The sequence below is a fragment of the Ambystoma mexicanum genome, chromosome 9 (assembly GCF_040938575.1).
Source record: "Ambystoma mexicanum isolate Mex_15411 chromosome 9, UKY_AmexF1_1, whole genome shotgun sequence".
NCBI lineage: Eukaryota > Metazoa > Chordata > Amphibia > Caudata > Ambystomatidae > Ambystoma > Ambystoma mexicanum.
The window spans coordinates 565370708-565388425 of record NC_090931.1 but is presented as its reverse complement, the minus strand read 5'-3'; the positions used below and the strand labels follow the sequence as shown (position 1 = coordinate 565388425).

Below are 17718 nucleotides of genomic sequence, written 5' to 3'. Positions count from 1 at the left end.
GTTGGGGGGACTCTTCTTGTTCATGTATTTAGTGATAGTGCTAAATGACATTTTTTTCCGACATTTTTTTCCGACATTTTTTTTTCGACATTATCACTATGAACCGTTAATGAATACCAATGAGTTTGAAGGCGACAATGTTGGGCACTGATTCTGGCCATGCCTGCACACTGCTCCAATCATCCTGCTTGACATTGCTGCATATTCTCTACTGTAATAACCAGCACATTGGGTGGACAAGAACAGGACAGATACCAGCCAGCAGGCACAACAGAGAGGCAAACATCAAGGAGGATTGCCTAGCATGAGTGACATACCAAGGAAGATGATCGTGCTGCAGAGTTAGACAGGCTTGTTAATCAGTTCAGTAATGATTGTGCTTGCATTTGCCCAATAATTCACCATAGAAGGAAAGCACGTTGGCTCTTCTTTTCTATTTTTTAGATTCTTCACATGTTCCACTTGCCACTTATAGGATCAGAGCAAAATACTAACAATAATGTGTTTCAAAGAAACGCTTAAATATTTATAGTATTTCACGACACACTATGTTATGCCGATTGCTATCTGTAAATCACACCAAGCATCGGTCTGCCACAATGAAAAAGTGGTATTTGTAGCCTTAACACCAATTATGTGTGTGCTATATTGATAAAATATGAGTGGTGGCAGTGAGTTGGGAACTGTCTGCCGCGATGTGTCAGCGTTGTGCAGGAACATATTATTTTCTTACACATTAAGCACTGGCCCTTCACATGAGCAAACCTAGGTGAATTGGAGGGACACTGCTTTACAGGGCAATTAGCATACACTGCTTCTCTTGGTGTTGTCTTCCAAAGGGCCAATCAGGGAGTATCCGGTGAAAGGGAGGAGGCAATGGTCAGAAACTCTTCTAGTCTCTGCTTGTGGGGGATTGGCACAGCGTGGCATTTGTAAGGGGCAAAGTTATTGGGCTGTGAAATGGGGAGCTAAGTATTTTCTGATGCTTGACCAGGTAATAGGAGTCAAAGTAGGAGTACGTGGAGTGATACAATGTAAATGATGTTTCATAGTGTGTCAGTGGTATTGTGGCCAGTGCCCTTTGTATGTATGCTGTCTATGTGTTTTTGTAGGAAAGTGCTGCACACACCACATACCCAATGAATGTGGCATGTCTCGCTCCATGACATGGGTCTTGCATGGTGTACACATTGAGAGGAAGTTTTCATTGTTCAAACGCATTACATGTGTATGGTGTGATTAAAGTGTAATGTGCAATGCATGCATTTCCAAGGGCAAAACACAGATAAGATACTGTGCAGGGTATTGGCTCTGAGGGAACGTTGCATGTTGCATGTTTATTTCCTTTTCCAGCATGTGACGTGCTCTGTGTGTAGGTCATATGGGATTAATGCAAGGGGCCAGTAGCCTGTTAGAATATATGTGATGCTGGGTTATTGTGGGAAGGTGTATGACCATTGTAAGCTATGTGCATGCATGTTAAGGTGCATGGCTCTTTGCCTGGTCTGTCTTTTGCAGAGGAGGATTCCCTAGTGGCGGGTCATGCTGGGTTATCGACCAGCACAGACCAGCTAGCAGTGTCTTGTCAACACCCCCAGTACTTTTAGGCAATTGTGAGCCGTCCTGATGACTCTTCCTCCCCAGAGAAGGTGCCTACACGTGTGGTTGGCACCTTTGAAGAACTCATGCATGGGCCTGAATTCACAAGTCAGGGGAGAGAGGAATTCTTCGGGTTCATGTCAAATTCTGGGTCAGAGGAAGAGACCCAGGACTATGTGTCCTCATCTGGCACGGCGATGGGACAAAAGGGATGATCTGCCAGTGGTGCCATGGAGCGGCGGGCACATGTGAGTCAAGATTGAAACTTGGCTTGTTCTGGTGTGTTCACAGTTGTAGGGCCTGCATCTGGGTCTGCACCATTGCCAACAATGTCATTGGAGTCCAGAGTGCTGTGTGGGCCCAGTACATCTGTTACAAGATGTCATCCACAGACATTGAGTCATTACAACAGGGCAGACTATTTCCATCACACCTGGCTAGTCCATGTATATGTGGAGGCTGCTTGGCTGCCCGCTGTTCTGAGTGGGAGTGCGGGCAGCAGACAGGGACAACTCCTGCCAGCGTTGTCTCAGTGTAGGACCCAGGTGGGCAATAAAGTGGTAGCAGGCATTGGGGATCTTAGCAAGGAGATGCATGACTTGAAGGAGCTCATGCACAAGGACATTGTGGCATTGAGGAAGGACATGCACCATCATATGATGTTTTGAGGGGAACCTTGCACGAGGCCATGGTGGCAGCGAGGGACAGCATGCACCAGGACATGGCTGCCATTGGTGGGTTGTTTCAAGCCACTCTGTCAGACATTACAGTGGCGGTGGAGGATCAGACTTTGACAGTTTCAATTGTCCCCCAGTTGAGCATGCACCATTGGATGGTGGGTCCCAGTGACTGTGAACATGTTACCTCTTCTGTATTGGCTTCCACGCAGTATGCATGCTATGTGTTTGGTCATGCCCTATTGGTGTGTTGACATTCATGGTGGTGTTTGTGGTGTCTGCTGGTGTGGGGTGTTTTGTTGACAGTTAATGCATTCTTTAGTAAGTATATTTGTTATGTGGTCTTTCTTGGCTGTGTTCAGTATATTTTGTAATGCAGTTATGTTTCTCATAGTAAACGTTATGTGCTTTGGCACAGGCATGACCATGATCTGTCACCTGCAGGCATGGGTGCTGACATCCTGGAACTGCTCTGCCCACTCAGAGGGGTGAAGGCGTTACGCTTTTGCTACATCTCTGTGGGTTGTGGGAACCCACACCAATAGATAATATCTCCTTCCAGTTTGATGTGTGGTTGTGTTTTCATTTCAATGCTCATGGGCTGTGTGTTCAGAGGTTTTGGTGGGAGAGTTCTTAACGTGTTGGTTGCAGTTGGCCATCTCATGATGCATGCAGGTCTCTGAGGTTCCTGCAGGGTATAGTGGGTGATTTGGATTATGTGCATATTGCAATGCATGTGGTCCATATGTTCTTATGGGAAGTGATGTCATGAGGCATGTTTTAAAGGTGTTGTGTGTGTTTGTGTATACTTGTGGCATGTTGAGGGAGATGGGTTTATAGCATGTCATTTCGGTGATTGTGCTCACACTCAGTGCAGCTCCGGACAGGCCTTGCTATGTTGGGCAGACAGGACTTGCCCTCTTTCATCATTACAAACCGTCACAGATGCTGGTGTGTAGTGTGTCCACAACGCAAGGTGTGATTTATGCAAAAAGGGTTCACACCACATGGTTTTGGCAGGCCCGTCCTGCCCCCTTTACTCTGATAGAGGTATGGTTGGGGCCTGTGGATGTGAGCACTAACCTTCCTCCATCTCCGCTGGTATATGCCACAGCCTGTTGCGTTGTTAAGTAGGGCGCGACATGCCAGTATGATTTGACATACCACTGGTTGTGTGTGTAGCAATACACCAACCGAGTGGTCACGAGAGCAGAACCGTCACTTGAGCACTCAGTTTGTGCACTCCACTGTGCACCTAGTGGCAATATGCACTGCATTGTAGCGGGTCACAGCTGGGTTTTCAGCATTCCTGATGTGTCAGGAGGAATGGCGAGAGTGGGTAGGCGCTGCAGATGGGTGAACGGTCCATATTGGTTAGCTTGGGTCCTGTGGTAGGTGGATATTTTGTATGTGATTGTTTGTGTGGTTGGAAGTATGTGATGGGTCATACTCACCAAGGAGCCACATGTTGCCAAAGCTTCCAGATGCCAGAGCCTGGTGGATATGGGAATGGCATAGGATGAAGCTGTCATGAGGGCATCCAGGGAAATTGGCATTCACGTGCACAGGTGACCTGCACATTGATGAAATGACAATGTGTTCCTGTTCTGGTGTATGTGCTCTGTTCCTCTGGAGGGGGTTGCAGTGCTGCATGCATGCAGTCAATGGCTCTGGGGACCCGGGGTAACTCCGGGGCCACTCTTTCCCTTGCCTACAGACTACAAGGCATGTCCATATGGAGATGCAGGCATGCAGCTGTGCACTGACGCACTGCAAGAGCTGATGCAAGCACTGTGATGTTATGGTTTGGGATACACTCCATGCAGTGGCTGTGGTCCGCTGGAATTAACCAGTGTCCCAAAAAGTGATGGGCAGATAATACTTCCAAATGTGGCGGTACTGAATGTCACTAAGTTTCGGTGGGTTTGGCACTAGCACTTTGGGGTACAATGTGCTTGGACAGGGTGCCAGGCAAGGGGTGCTGGCTCAGCACAAAACACATTCAGTGAATAGCATTCAGACTTTTTGAACTTTTTGCGCAAAGAGACTTTCCACTGCTGAAAAGTGACTTTGCACTGACGACGCAAACTCTGATTCATGGAAATGTGCAAAGTGTATTTTCGCAGTGAAAGTCATTTTGTACTGCAAAAATGACTTTTCACTGCAAAAATACACTTTGCACAGTTCCATGAATCAGGGTTTGTGTCGGCAGTGCAAAGTCACTTTGAACCGTGCAAAAGATTCCATGATTCGGGCCCCTAGTGTAGGAATGAGGAGTTCAGAATGTCGAGCTGTGGGGTATCAGGCAGGGTGGAATGGAGAGGACTAGCTGCAAGGGAAAGCAGAATAGTCTACATTTTTCATACAAAATAAACGTGTTTCATATTCAATAATACATGTGAGTATTTAAAATGTAAGAACATCTGGGGCGATTTTCTTTTTCTTAGGTGAATATTTAACATGGATTTGTAAATAGAGGAATATGTCCATTGTTTTGCTTTGTTTGTCATACATTATATATTAGAAGACGTATGCACTTTGAATATTTTGTTTTTTATTTGAAATGTTTAGATTCTGGCAGGGCGCCCCATGCGCCCCTCTCTGAAGGAAGTGGCGAGGGGAGATCAGGTTCCCCACGTCCACAAATGAACAGGCTCCTCAATTTGCAGTTTTACGCTGACGTCGACACATTTCTGTTGCCTGTTTATGGCGCCTTTCCCCTTTACAGAAATAAATCGGCTCTTTAGATTGAACACAACATTAGATTGCGAAATCACTTTACGAGGCTGAAATAAATGTTGCGTGTGCATGTTTTTTCAAGTTTGTGATTAAATTGCTCAGCAGTCAAAGCCTCACAAAAAACACTGGAGTTGAAGCTGCTCTAATGTTGAAATTCATTCCTTTTCTCAGCTGACAACACACAATCCTTGATGAAAATGTAGCTTTTCTTCCATGTGTAGAAAGGCTGGTATTGACAGGCTGATCAAATGAACCCGACTGGTCCTGAATAGCCAACTGGGTCCTCCCAGTGTTCCCCATGCATAAATCACAGATGTCAGCTGACTGGATTGGCCCAGCAACCAGTGGAGCTGTACACCTACCGCCCAATGAGAAGAGCCTCTAGTTTTCATTGTTGATTAACAGTCTGGATTTTCCAGGGAATTTTTTGGTGACGGTATTTGCCAACCTATCGCTCAGTGGGTTGGGCTCCTTTTTCCTTATCTTACATTCTCTAATCAACAGGGTCGTGTTGTTTTCGGTCCTGACGAAGGCAGAAAAGCACTAAAACAGCCAAAACGTTCGGATCGTGTTGGATACATCACTATTGTTAATTTACACAACTAAAACCGTATTCAGGGTGTATAAAAAATGGCAAATATGCATCAAAGTAGTTGAATATGCTAGACATGGGGACAATGTTCAATATATGTTCAACGTAGATCCTTGGTACGTTCCCCCCCCCCCCCCAAGAATAGCCGTAGCTTAGCGAGTTATTGCTCTTTCCGCCTTGAGTTGAAGGGGGAACGATTGAAGCCCGGTGTGGCTCCCCTGTATTCTTTACAGGCTGCACAAATTGTGTATGTGGTATTTTTAGTTTGTTGTCCATCTGAACCGTTGTATATATTGTACGTCTTATGTACATTTTGTGCTCCCTAATTGTCTTTAATGTACATGTTTTGCATTAATTTAGTTGGCAGGCCGTACATTTTGAAAGTACATTTTGGAATATGTGTTTAAATAAACTTGATACTACTTGATTTGTCTTAGTTGCTCTATTGCCATTATGCATATGAAGAGTTAATAATGATCTCTTGTAGGCAGTACTGTCAAAGCTGAGGCGTCAGCTCAGTTCAGTGAATAAGCCAAATTGGCCATAAGTAATACCTGCTGAGGTTCTGTTCTCCCGGGGCTTTCTGCAGCCACAGGATGTGCGTCTGAAATACCCGCTCGCACAGTTTCCCATGTGCTCTACTTTCCTATGCTACACACTTGCTATCCTTATCTGGATACTCACCCATTACCCTACCCCTCCTCCCCTCCACCCAGGTCGCCAGATTAGCAATGTTCTTCAATGATCCAGGTAGCAATGCATTGTTCTACCCTTCACAACACCATCCCTCCAATCCCAGTGCAATCTTCAGCCAATAGCAGGGCAGCACTTTCTGTTGGTTAGCCGGCAAATTCTATGGTGTGAGAGTTAGCCTGTCAGGTTTGAGAGTACTTGATGCAGTTGACGAAAAAGCTTGAAGCATTTAAGTTTTCACATTAAAGACCTGCAACCGTTTGCTGCCACAGACAAAGGGTCCTGTTCCTGCTCCCCTCATCTCTATTACGGTACTAACTAGGGCTGTACCGAACTTCGGCTTCGAGTAAGTATTCGGCCGAATTCCAGATGAAAAAAAGCTATTCGGCTCTTGCCGAATACTTTGACATTCTCATTTGAATACAATGCAACATGAACTCAGAAAGGCAACTATAGACTTCAGTTTGCAAAACTGAATAGAATTAGACCATAAAATTGCTATCACACAGCTGAAAAATATCTTATATTGTAATCTGCTCTTCAGGACATGTTTTCTCACAGATTCTTAGACAAAAAAGGTGCACGTTAACAATACAGGAACATCTTTTCTTTTGGTGAATGTTTATATGCAATGTGCATTTTTTCAGTTGGAAAAAACTAACTGCAAGAAAAGTGCATAGATACTTTCAGTTCCTGTCATGTCACTTCTCATTGCGTATGTTATAGTCCCCCCTTGTCTTTTTTTAAGGACTTGAGTCCTCCGTTTAACATTATCCTATATTTTATCAGGAAATGATAAGTTGCATATGTTTGTGTATTGGCGAGTAGGAGTGGCTAAGATAAGTGAAAAGTGAGCAGCATTTGTTTGGGTGGGGTGAATAGTTGTGAGATGTAGTTCACACATTTCAGATTTCCTCTTGACTTGTGTCCTGCATGATCCGACATGAACCATTTTATACATTTCAATGTGAGCTGCAAAGAAGTATTTGAAACTCAACCACATCGACTTTGCAACTGGATAGAGAATGCAATGCATCTGATTCACAAAGGCAGTCCTTTTGCATTTGTGAAGCCTCATACTTTAACTGGCACTGATTATGCAACAATCTTCTGTACATTTGGTCCATTCATTCTGGTTACATCTGCTTTATTTCTGTCTTTTATACTTTAAATAAAGATGCTAGATTAATTACAATGAAGAGAAATAAAAGTATAGAATGCATTTAAAATGGTGCTTTTTTTTTTATACGTGTGTTTTTTGAAGTTTGGAACATGATTTATTAAATAAAGCAACTATTCGGCTTCATATTCGTCTTCGGCCGAATAGTTGACAAACTCTTCGGTATTCGGCTGAATACTAAATATGCTATTCGGTACAGCCCTAGTACTAACCGTTCATATCTGGATTGGAAATCATGCACCCCTCACCCCTTGGTAGCACCCATCCCTTACAGTGATCTTTCTCAAGTCCACTTGTGCCGCACATGTCAAGACAGTCTGGTGGCCTTTGCTTGTATTCTGTCTGCATGTGCTTTACAAGGTATGCCATATTAAATCTAAATTCTAATTTGCATAGATGTGCTTTAATGTGTAGCAGTTGAAAAAAGCATTTGCAAATCCAGATTTGGCTTTTGTCAAGGCGTGGGATAGGCATTTGGCAAAGACTGCCATAGCAATACTACCTGGCCATAAGATGGCAACAGGTGGAACAGTGTATCCTTACCTGGGCAGATGCATTACGTCAATAGTGTATTTACAGCTACAGTTAAGTCATTAACTCTTAGCAGAAAGTTTAGAAATAACACTGGTGGGCCAACGTTTGATATTACTGCTTGATAGAAGTAGCTCCAAAGAATCCCAGGAGGATGTGTTTTGGGGGTGAGAAGCAGGTAGTGGGAAGCAATAGCCGTAGGAATTAGTGTGGCCATGGGCAGTCAACGGGTGGATACATAGCCAAACAGCACCAACAACCTGTTGTCCCTCTTAACATGTCATCTCCCTCCAAGCTGTGCTCCAATACAATCGTTTCCGTTTATATGCGGTGCTTAAGCACCAACCAATAGCTACAACTAAAAATATACAAGGCACATACTTAACACGAAAGTGTGCCTCTGTAGGTGGGAAATGTACTGTTTCAAGACTTACAATTGATAGATTTTAAGTCAATTTCTTTGTTTCTCCCATGTTCTCTGCATTCACCCCTGAGAGATAGCCCACAATCAATGCCCTGCCCTAGCCTAACAGTCACAGGTGCTTAGGAGCATGCGTCAAAAAGCACAGCATTCATCTGGGGTACTTCTAAGAGTTTGATGCACCTGCCAGTCAGTCACACTGCTTGGAGCCATCTACCCTTCTGAGAGCATTCATTCTGCTCCCTGTGACCGCGAATTTTCTGATGTTTCTACTACCTTTCTCCTAATGTATCCCATGGTGTTACCGCTAATTATCTGTCATAATTTTCTTGTAGGCGAATAAACTAAGAACAAAAACCTTGAGGAATACACTGAATCCCACCTGGAATGAGACGCTGACGTACTACGGGATCACGGACGAAGATATGATACGCAAAACGCTAAGGTAATTGCCGCCTCACGCAAGAGCACGCTGAGAGCGCGATTCTGCCTCCGGTATAGATAGATAAAGGATGAAGCTGGTTCTCAGGCCCAGAGTGTGTAGATGCAGCCAGGGCATGGGTTTAGTCAAGTGAGAAGAAGGTGTCCAACCAGCACAATGCATTGGATAGAATGAAGTAATGTTTGTGCAGATAGACTGTGCAGAAGACTCAGTTATTGAATGGTTAGATGCTTAATGGTTAAATGAGAGTTCAATTTCAGGAATAATCAGATTCCAAAGATGTGTAAAAGTGGTTTATTCGGTCACAACCGACACGTGTTTCGACAACAAGGTCGTCCTCAAGGCAAATAAATATAGAGATTGTTCCCTCGGGTGGTGAATCCGCAAAATTAATGTCACCTAATGGACCGCATATGAGCAATACATCAACTGTATAAGAAAACAAGATAATGCCGGTGTTGGCGTTGAATGGGTACTGGCTTTCCTTGCTTCGAGTGCCAGCGTCTGAAGGCAGCTGTGTTGGTTGAATTCCCCTTCTGCTATCTGACCGGCTGTTTCAGAAACTTGATTATCATGTTGCTAATGGTCTGCAGATGTTTGGCAACTTAGTGAATACTCCTGCCTTTGTATTGCTTTTCTGTGCAGAGTAAACTGTATTATAATTTCTAACTTATAGCCTCATGTTCTGGGTAGTGTTTAGTGATAGCAATATAGCCTTATAGACTGAGGGAGGGGTTGTTATCGCGGGATAATGACCCGCCACCAAGTTATGGCCTGAGGCGAGGCCAAAGGCCATAAGTTGGTGGGAGGGTCATTATTCCGATATGTGTGTGGAGATCTACATAATCAGTCAGGCAGCAACTCAATTATTTGAGGACCCCAAAAAAAGAAATGTGACCCGTACAACACACAACCTTACAAATACTTGCAACTCTGGCATGCCCTGATATGTTTCACAGAAGGAGAGAATGGTCCTTGAGACAATGCACTCCTGGAACTCAATCTCCTCCAGGAACTCCAACTAGAAAATCTATATCTCAGATTTACCACGTGTTCGGATTGTGGATGCCAGCCAACATTAGAATGCTGATTGGGTATTGGGGAACAGACGTGGGTTACCTCTGAGACATGTACTAGACAGAGGAAGACGATTGTCACAAAAAGATGGAGATTCAAATTGAGATTGTTCCAATCAAACATTATCTAAGAATGTAGTGGATGAAGGGGAACCTGCACAGAGTGGGCTGCTGGGAGCAGTAGTTCAGAAACAGCTAAACTGCCCCATATGGTTTGGGGATATGAGGATGTGCAAGGGTCCTGGAAAAGACTGAGCTCTGCCGTGTTAGTAGTGTGGGATTGGGAGTTGGAATCGGCACCCACACTGGGCTTGCCGGGAAATCTCTGTGTGTCTGGAATGCACAAGAAATGTCAAACTGCACTGGATCTAATAGTTGTACAGAAAGAGGTCACAATGCAATAGAAAACTCCCCTCCAGCTGACCCCCGCCTTACCGGCTCCAAAGTAGATGTGTCTATTGATTTGATTGAATTTACCGTGTGTCTTGTTAAGGAAATGTATTCATCTACTTTTGATCTCGAGATGGGAAGAACCAAAATGACGAAGGAGGTCTGGCGAAGGGGAATGGAAAAGGAAGTAGGTGTGGGCGGGGCATCTGTCTACACATTTATGAATATACAGGGGCGGTGGCTGGAATATTCTAGTATGCAGATATACTTGGATGTTGATTGGAGGAAGAGAGGATGACCGATAAGCTGAAACGTTAAGGGGAGAACACAATAGTATCATTGCAAGATGGCAGGTGTTGATTGGTGCACCGGAAAGACAAAGGCAAACTGCATAGATACATTGCTCGGGAGTTTGAGTTCTGTTTTGTTTTTTGTTTTGCTCTTGAGAATAAAATGTAAATATACTATAGCTTATGGACTGAGAGAGGGGTTGTTATTGTGGGATAATGACCCTATCACCAAGTTCCCGTCGGGCCATAGGTTTGGGAAGGGTCATTATCCCAAGCAATAATGACCCCTCCCGCTGTCTATAAGACTATTAGCACATGGTGGGAGTAGCAATGCATGTTTTGAAGTTTTTGTGCTGAAGTAAAAAACTGTGCTTTGAAAGTGAATAACACAAACAGATGAATTGAGTTAGTAAATTAAATGCAGTTTTATTTGGAAATATTTAAATGAAATGGTTTTCGTTCGAATAAGGCATTTTAATTGCAACTGCATTGACCTGGAGCAGGTTTAACATGAACAGGGATGAGGTGTCATGTAAAAGTAAATGGTTTCTCTATAAGAAAGTGAAAGAATTTTCCAATATTTTTCTGTTTCTTTTTCGAGGGTCAATTAGAATGTTGCAGCAAAAAAAAAGTCCTTCCAGAGAGGAAGTGTCTTGTTGAAACAAAACCTTGCCTGGAAATTGTATTGTTTCCCTGTCTGCTTCGGAAAACAGAATGTTCTGAATGCAGTCAATACCAGTCATTATTGACTGCACGCTAAACATGTTGATTGCCTTCTTAGTATGTGACTAATGTGCAGGACACCTGATGCTCTTAATCCGCACCCATTTTCGGAGTTCTGTTTTACATCTCCCAAATTCCTATGAAGGAAGTTCCACCGGTAACTTTATTGTGTTAATGCTCATCGGAGTCACAAATCAGAAACACAAATAAGAACATAGAAAGAGTTCCAGAGGTGTACGCTTAAAGCTGTCCTGTTCTTCCACGAACTTTGTTCTTTCTTTGCCTGATGAAGTCAGGTGAAGATTATGAATGCCTTGCAAATACATGACTTTGTTAGGCTACCCAAGGTATCCACCTGTTTTTTGATCAATGCTTTTAATATTATGCTTGGCCAACACGGTGCAAGCAAACTGAAATATATGTATGTCTGACCTCATTTTAACCAACTAGTGTCCAGCTTTTTATCTCCTGCTCCCAAAATGGGTCCTTCAAGTGCTTGGTTATCCAATCTAGTCAAGGGTTTCTACAAGTGCGCTAAGTGCAAGGTGTGTGCCCATGCTACGTCCTTGAAATCCTACAAACATCCTTTTCTTGGTAGAAAACGACCGATACAGTATCATATCACTTGTAACACCAATTTTGTGGTCTATGTCCTGAGCTGTGCATGCACGAAATGGTATGTAGGTAGTACCACCTGCCAATTGAAAGTATGGATACTACAGCATTTAAGAGCCATCAAAGCTGTTGACCCCTCCTACCTGATGGCTAAGCATTTTGCTAAATATCACATGAGTAATACTGAGTCATTGTCTTTCTAAGGGGTGACACCTGTGCCCTTACATCCACGTGGAGGTGATAGAACATTAAAGCTCAGACAATTAGAGACAAGACTGATTCTGGATTTTTGATACTAAGGCTCCAAAAGGACACAATATTGATGAAGAGTTAAATACCTTTTTGGGAATGTAATGTATTGGGTTCTTTGTTACATTAATGTTCTACCTCTCCTTGCTTTTAAGATTTTTCCCGGGAAACTGCCTGTTTGAATCTTTCAAGATATTAGATTTTGTTTCATTATTTTAACATTTGATATTTCCTTTATTTATTTTTTCCATCATGATGGATGCTGTGTATTGTATTTATGATGTGGGTTGTGCAATATTATTCATACTTTCTCAAGCCTGTAACATCTTAACAATAAGTGTCTAGTATTTGGGCATTGATCATGATTACGCAGGGATCTGGGTCCAGTCATACTGACCCAGAATAAGTGTTATTTTGTAAGTTGTGTTCATACATCAGATCATCATAATCTGGAGCCCCAAAAAATAGGGGGGAATTGCTGTGAAAGGCAATGTGATAGTAGCTATCAGTACTTGAATCATTATGTCATCGTTGATGGACATGCACTTTGCTGTGTGAATGTTCACAGAACTCATGCTATGTTGCACTTTGACAGCTGGCACTTTTTAAGCTTTCAATGTGACAACCTACACTATTGTCGATCTTCAGAGATCTTAAGCCTGCTCTAAGGGGCTTTTATTATGTTATCATGTATGCACTTGCACTTTATTGTGAATAGGGTCACTGTACCCATGCATATTTTGCACATTGATAGCTGCTGCTTCCTATGCATTTAATGGGACAATTTGCACCATTATAGATCTCCATGTATCAGCGTGCTAGAAATTGCATTTGTCTGGCTGCTATGCACACTTGCACTTTTAGCTATTAGACCGATTATTTGTGTTCAGCTTCTTAATGGGGGGGGCTGCATTATTTTATATAGATGAAATGGCTCTAACCTTTCGCTGCCATATTTTGTGTGTTTGTTTTGAGCTGTTATGCACACTTGCACTTTACCTACCGTGAGCCATTTGACCCATGGCCGTGTGCTTTGCTTTGCAATTATGGCCACACCACAATAAACCATCGATGTGATATGGGACAGACCAGCCCACGGCACTAGGTATCCCACATACTGTAAGGTACCTTTCTACATATGTAGTGTGCACATTTACAGGACATTATAACTGTAATTTGTTATTTACACCCAGAGGTTTTTAAGCGCAGACCCAGGGATCGAACCTGTGTTGCTCTGCGTCGTCTTGTTTCCAAAGTGAGCACGTTGCCCCTGAGCTATCCTCCCCGCCCACTTCCATCCTAATTTAACGTTGAGCATTATGCTTGTCATTTGATGACCAGCAGTTGGGCCGTTCACATACAGGTGGATTTGACCCTCCCCTGACACATTCCCATTCTTTCGATCTCACATTAGGACCAGCCTCCTTCTAGTCTGCTCTGTGCAGCCCACCAGCCCTTGCTGCTTGGCATTTCCTATCTGTGTGGCACTATTGCTATAAATATTTGCATTCATGTGCACACTGGAACATGCTCCCCGCCTCTGTCACCTTAACGCATGTGGTTCACGTTAGCCCTCCCACCGTTTTCCTTCCTTCTTTTGTGCACCTGCATGTGGCCTTTGCATCGCTCAGTAATAAACTAAAGGGCACCTGACACTTCCCTGATCTATCCAGGCAGACACTTGTATATATATACAGTGCCGCAATGCCCAAGGGCTGCTTTGTGCGCTATAAAAATGTAAAAAATAAAAAATAATTACATATAGTAAGCAAATGATAAGCTTGCAGCTCTGAGTGCTGTGTCGCACCGGTGTATCCAGTCCTCCAACTACCAGGTCAGGACATTCACTTATCTACCACTCATCCTTCAGCCCATTCATTTACCGGACACTGGGAACCACTCATCCATGTATCGGTTCAGTAACCAACGTGTCACTCATTTCCAGATCGCTGATACACAGCATTTATGAATACACTTCTGTCAAGCACAAACTCTCCATGCACAACCTACACAGGCGATCCCATATAGCGAAAACACACCCTAATTGGCTGTCCTGATGAAGGCCGATCCAACCGTAGCACAGTTCAACTGCTTTGAATGGCTGAATAACAGTTGTGTCGACAACCTAACCGCGCAATACACTGTTTATCGTTCACACTGGCCAACAAGCTGATTCATTTAGCATGATCGATGTCATACGGTTCCAAGATAATGAAAGGGGATTGTTCTGCATTTAAGTTCATTTTTGCATATGTATGAGAAATCCATGTTTATATTGTATGTTTTGTTATTTCCCTGTGTTGCACTTTGTTTAAAATTGTGTTTGAATATATTACACCAAATCCATGTATCGAACTTTTTATGTTTACTGTCTGCAAACCAGGTAAACACATTAAAATATTGGGTCACAGAATATTCAGGTTTTCCCTGATCATTTGCCTTTCCACCGTTGCCTTCACTTGGTCAATGTCGTTTATTTATTTATTTATTTATTTACATGAATTGTTCTATACCGCGCCAGTGTGGCGTCGCCAGGAATCAAATTTAGGTGGGGCACAGAGGGGGCCAAAGGAAAAAGTAGGGGGGTGCACAGACAAAAGTAGGGGGAGAACATGGTCATTGCTCGTCTTAGGTAGGGGGGGCCAAGGGGGAGCACAGGGTTTCAAAGGTGGGCTCTGGCCCCCCCAGGCCCCTCCCTAGCAACGCCACTGTGCGCCACATGCCCGCAGGCCTCACGTTTGGTTATGCCTGGTAGAACATCCTTGAGTTTCCGGACTTGCGCAGAATTTGCTTACACCACCCTTATCTATGGTCTAGTCAGCACGTGTCCCGCTCTATAAAGCTGCGCTTTCTGGATTTCTAACATTCTTTTCATTGACTCAGTGCTTTTTCACACAACGCACTCTTTTGGTTCCGTATCCGCGCTAATCTCGAGAATCAATACAGCATCTCATTTAGAATAGACAATTCCATTTATTGGTGCATGACATTTGACATGTGACTTTTAATGACAGTTGTGATTTTGTTTCGTTTTGTTTTGAAGTACACCAATCATGAATGTTGGTTGATTTGTTTGTGTGCCAGGGGCACTGGTGGAAAGGAATATGTTTATATGCATTCTACAGTACTGAGCCGCATTTGGTTTCTACTCAATAATGGCCTCCACGTTCGGCATCTAGTACAGAGCATACACGATGGACCATAGAAATGAATGTTGGGCTACTATTTATTTATTTATTGGGTATTTATAATGCGCCTGTACAACAAATGGTGTTTCGAGGCGACACAAGAAAAACGGTGTGGGGGAGAACAGGGATGAAGAATAACAAAAAAACGGTCCTACTAGGTCTTGTGCCATTCGGATCATGCGAGTGCAGTTACACGAAGTGCAGGGGAGCGGAGAGGGAGGGGTGCTAGTCAGAGCAGAAAGCGTGAATGCAAAAAAGGGAAGGGAAGAGTGGAGAGCACACAAGTGCTGGGGTTGGGGTAGAGGGAGAGGGGCAAGAGGGCCCCCGGGCTGGGTAAGTGCTACAGGGGGAGCAGGTGGGCAGGTGCCAGGGGAAAGCACACAGTGCAAGGAATGAGGGTCCACATGCTAAATGCGAGGACAGGGCTTGATCAGGCTAAGTACGGGTGTAGGCCCCGCCAGGCTAGTACAGTGGGAGGGAGCCCCGTAGGGCAAGTGCAGGTTTGGGGGGGGGTGTCAGGTGACAATGAAGGGCTGGGGTAGACTGGGCGAGGAGGGCCTAGTGCCCTGTATAACTCAGAAGGATCCAGGCAACCTGTAAAAATGTAGCAGAGTAGGACATGAGCAGGGGAGGCGAGAGAAAAGGAAGAAGAGAAAAGGAGGGTCTTGAGAAGCTTCCCGAACTTAATGAGATCTGGCTCAAGCCTTAGAAGGTCAGGGAGGCCATTCCAGAAGTAGGCTTCTGCGGAAGGTAGAGATATACCCCTCACTCTCTGCGTCTGATCTGCTTAGAGTTGGAGCAAGAAGAACAAAGGGCTCTAGCAGGGAGGATGCCTTACATTGGAGAGCCACAACCATGGCTTTCCCCCTGCCCCCATCAAGGGGAAGATTTGTGCAATGGAGGGAGTTGTTTCCAGTCACCTGCCAGCAAAATCAAGTGCGAAAAATACAAGTACCAGAATCCTCAGAGCTAATTAACTTGTCACACCTGAAACAGAAATGCAGACCTGCCTGAAAAAACAAAGTTACTCAGCCTCCCTGAAGATTGATGAAGTCATGAAAATGTGTGTTAGGAGGAGAAGCTAAAGACTGGTAACAGAGCGCCTGCCTTTACATCTTTAAACAGTGTTACAGAAATCCCGGGAAAGGCAGTGCAGCAGGGCCATCATGCCTTACATTGGAGAGCCACAACCATGGCTTACCCCCTGCCCCCATCAAGGGGAAGATTTGTGCTATGGAGGGAGTTGTTTCGAGTCACCTGCCAGCAAAATCAAGTGTGAAAAATACAAGTACCAGAATCCTCAGAGCTAATTAACTTGTCACACCTGAAACAGAAATGCAGACCCGCCTGAAAAAACAAAGTAACTCAGCCTCCCTGAAGATTGATGAAGTCATGAAAACGTGCGTTAGGAGAAGAAGCTAAAGACTGGTAACAGAGCGCCTGCCTTTACATCTTTAAACACTGTTACAGAATTCCCGGGAAAGGCAGTGCAGCAGGGCCATCATGCCTTACATTGGAGAGCCACAACCATGGCTTACCCCCTGCCCCCATCAAGGGGAAGATTTGTGCTATGGAGGGAGTTGTTTCCAGTCACCTGCCAGCAAAATCAAGTGTGAAAAATACAAGTACCAGAATCCTCAGTGCTAATTAACTTGTCACACCTGAAACAGAAATGCAGGCCCGCCTGAAAAAACAAAGTAACTCAGCCTCCCTGAAGATTGATGAAGTCATGAAAACGTGTGTTAGGAGGAAAAGCTAAGACTGGTAACAGAGCGCCTGCCTTTACATCTTTAAACATTGTTACAGAAATCCCAGGAAAGGCAGTGCAGCAGGGCCATCATGCCTTACATTGGAGAGCCACAACCATGGCTTTCCCCCTCCCCCCATCAAGGGGAAGATTTGTGCTATGGAGGGAGTTGTTTCCAGTCACCTGCCAGCAAAATCAAGTGCGAAAAATACAAGTACCAGAATCCTCAGAGCTAATTAACTTGTCACACCTGAAACAGAAATGCAGACCCGCCTGAAAAAACAAAGTTACTCAGCCTCCCTGAAGATTGATGAAGTCATGAAAACGTGCGTTAGGAGGGGAAGCTAAAGACTGGTAACAGAGCGCCTGCCTTCACATCTTTAAACATTGTTACAGAAATCCCAAGAAAGGCAGTGCAGCAGGGCCATCATGCCTTACATTGGAGAGCCACAACCATGGCTTTCCCCCTCCTCCCATCAAGGGGAAGATTTGTGCTATGGAGGGAGTTGTTTCAAGTCACCTGCCTGCAAAATCAAGTGCAGAAAATACAAGTACCAGAATCCTCA

The 17718-nt window shown here is 44.2% G+C and overlaps 1 protein-coding gene across 3 annotated transcripts in view; it reads left to right on the top strand.

The window, feature by feature from the left end:
• Positions 1 to 17718, top strand: part of DOC2B (double C2 domain beta) — a 2325944-nt gene that overhangs the window by 1223849 nt on the left and 1084377 nt on the right. For all 3 annotated transcript variants that reach the window (XR_011274629.1, XM_069615162.1, XM_069615163.1), the window contains one exon: positions 8768 to 8877. Coding sequence is in view for 2 of the 3 variants with exons in the window: in XM_069615162.1 (XP_069471263.1) it covers positions 8768 to 8877 (110 nt within the window). In the remaining variant the exon portion in view is untranslated. The remainder of the gene's footprint in view (positions 1 to 8767; positions 8878 to 17718) is intronic.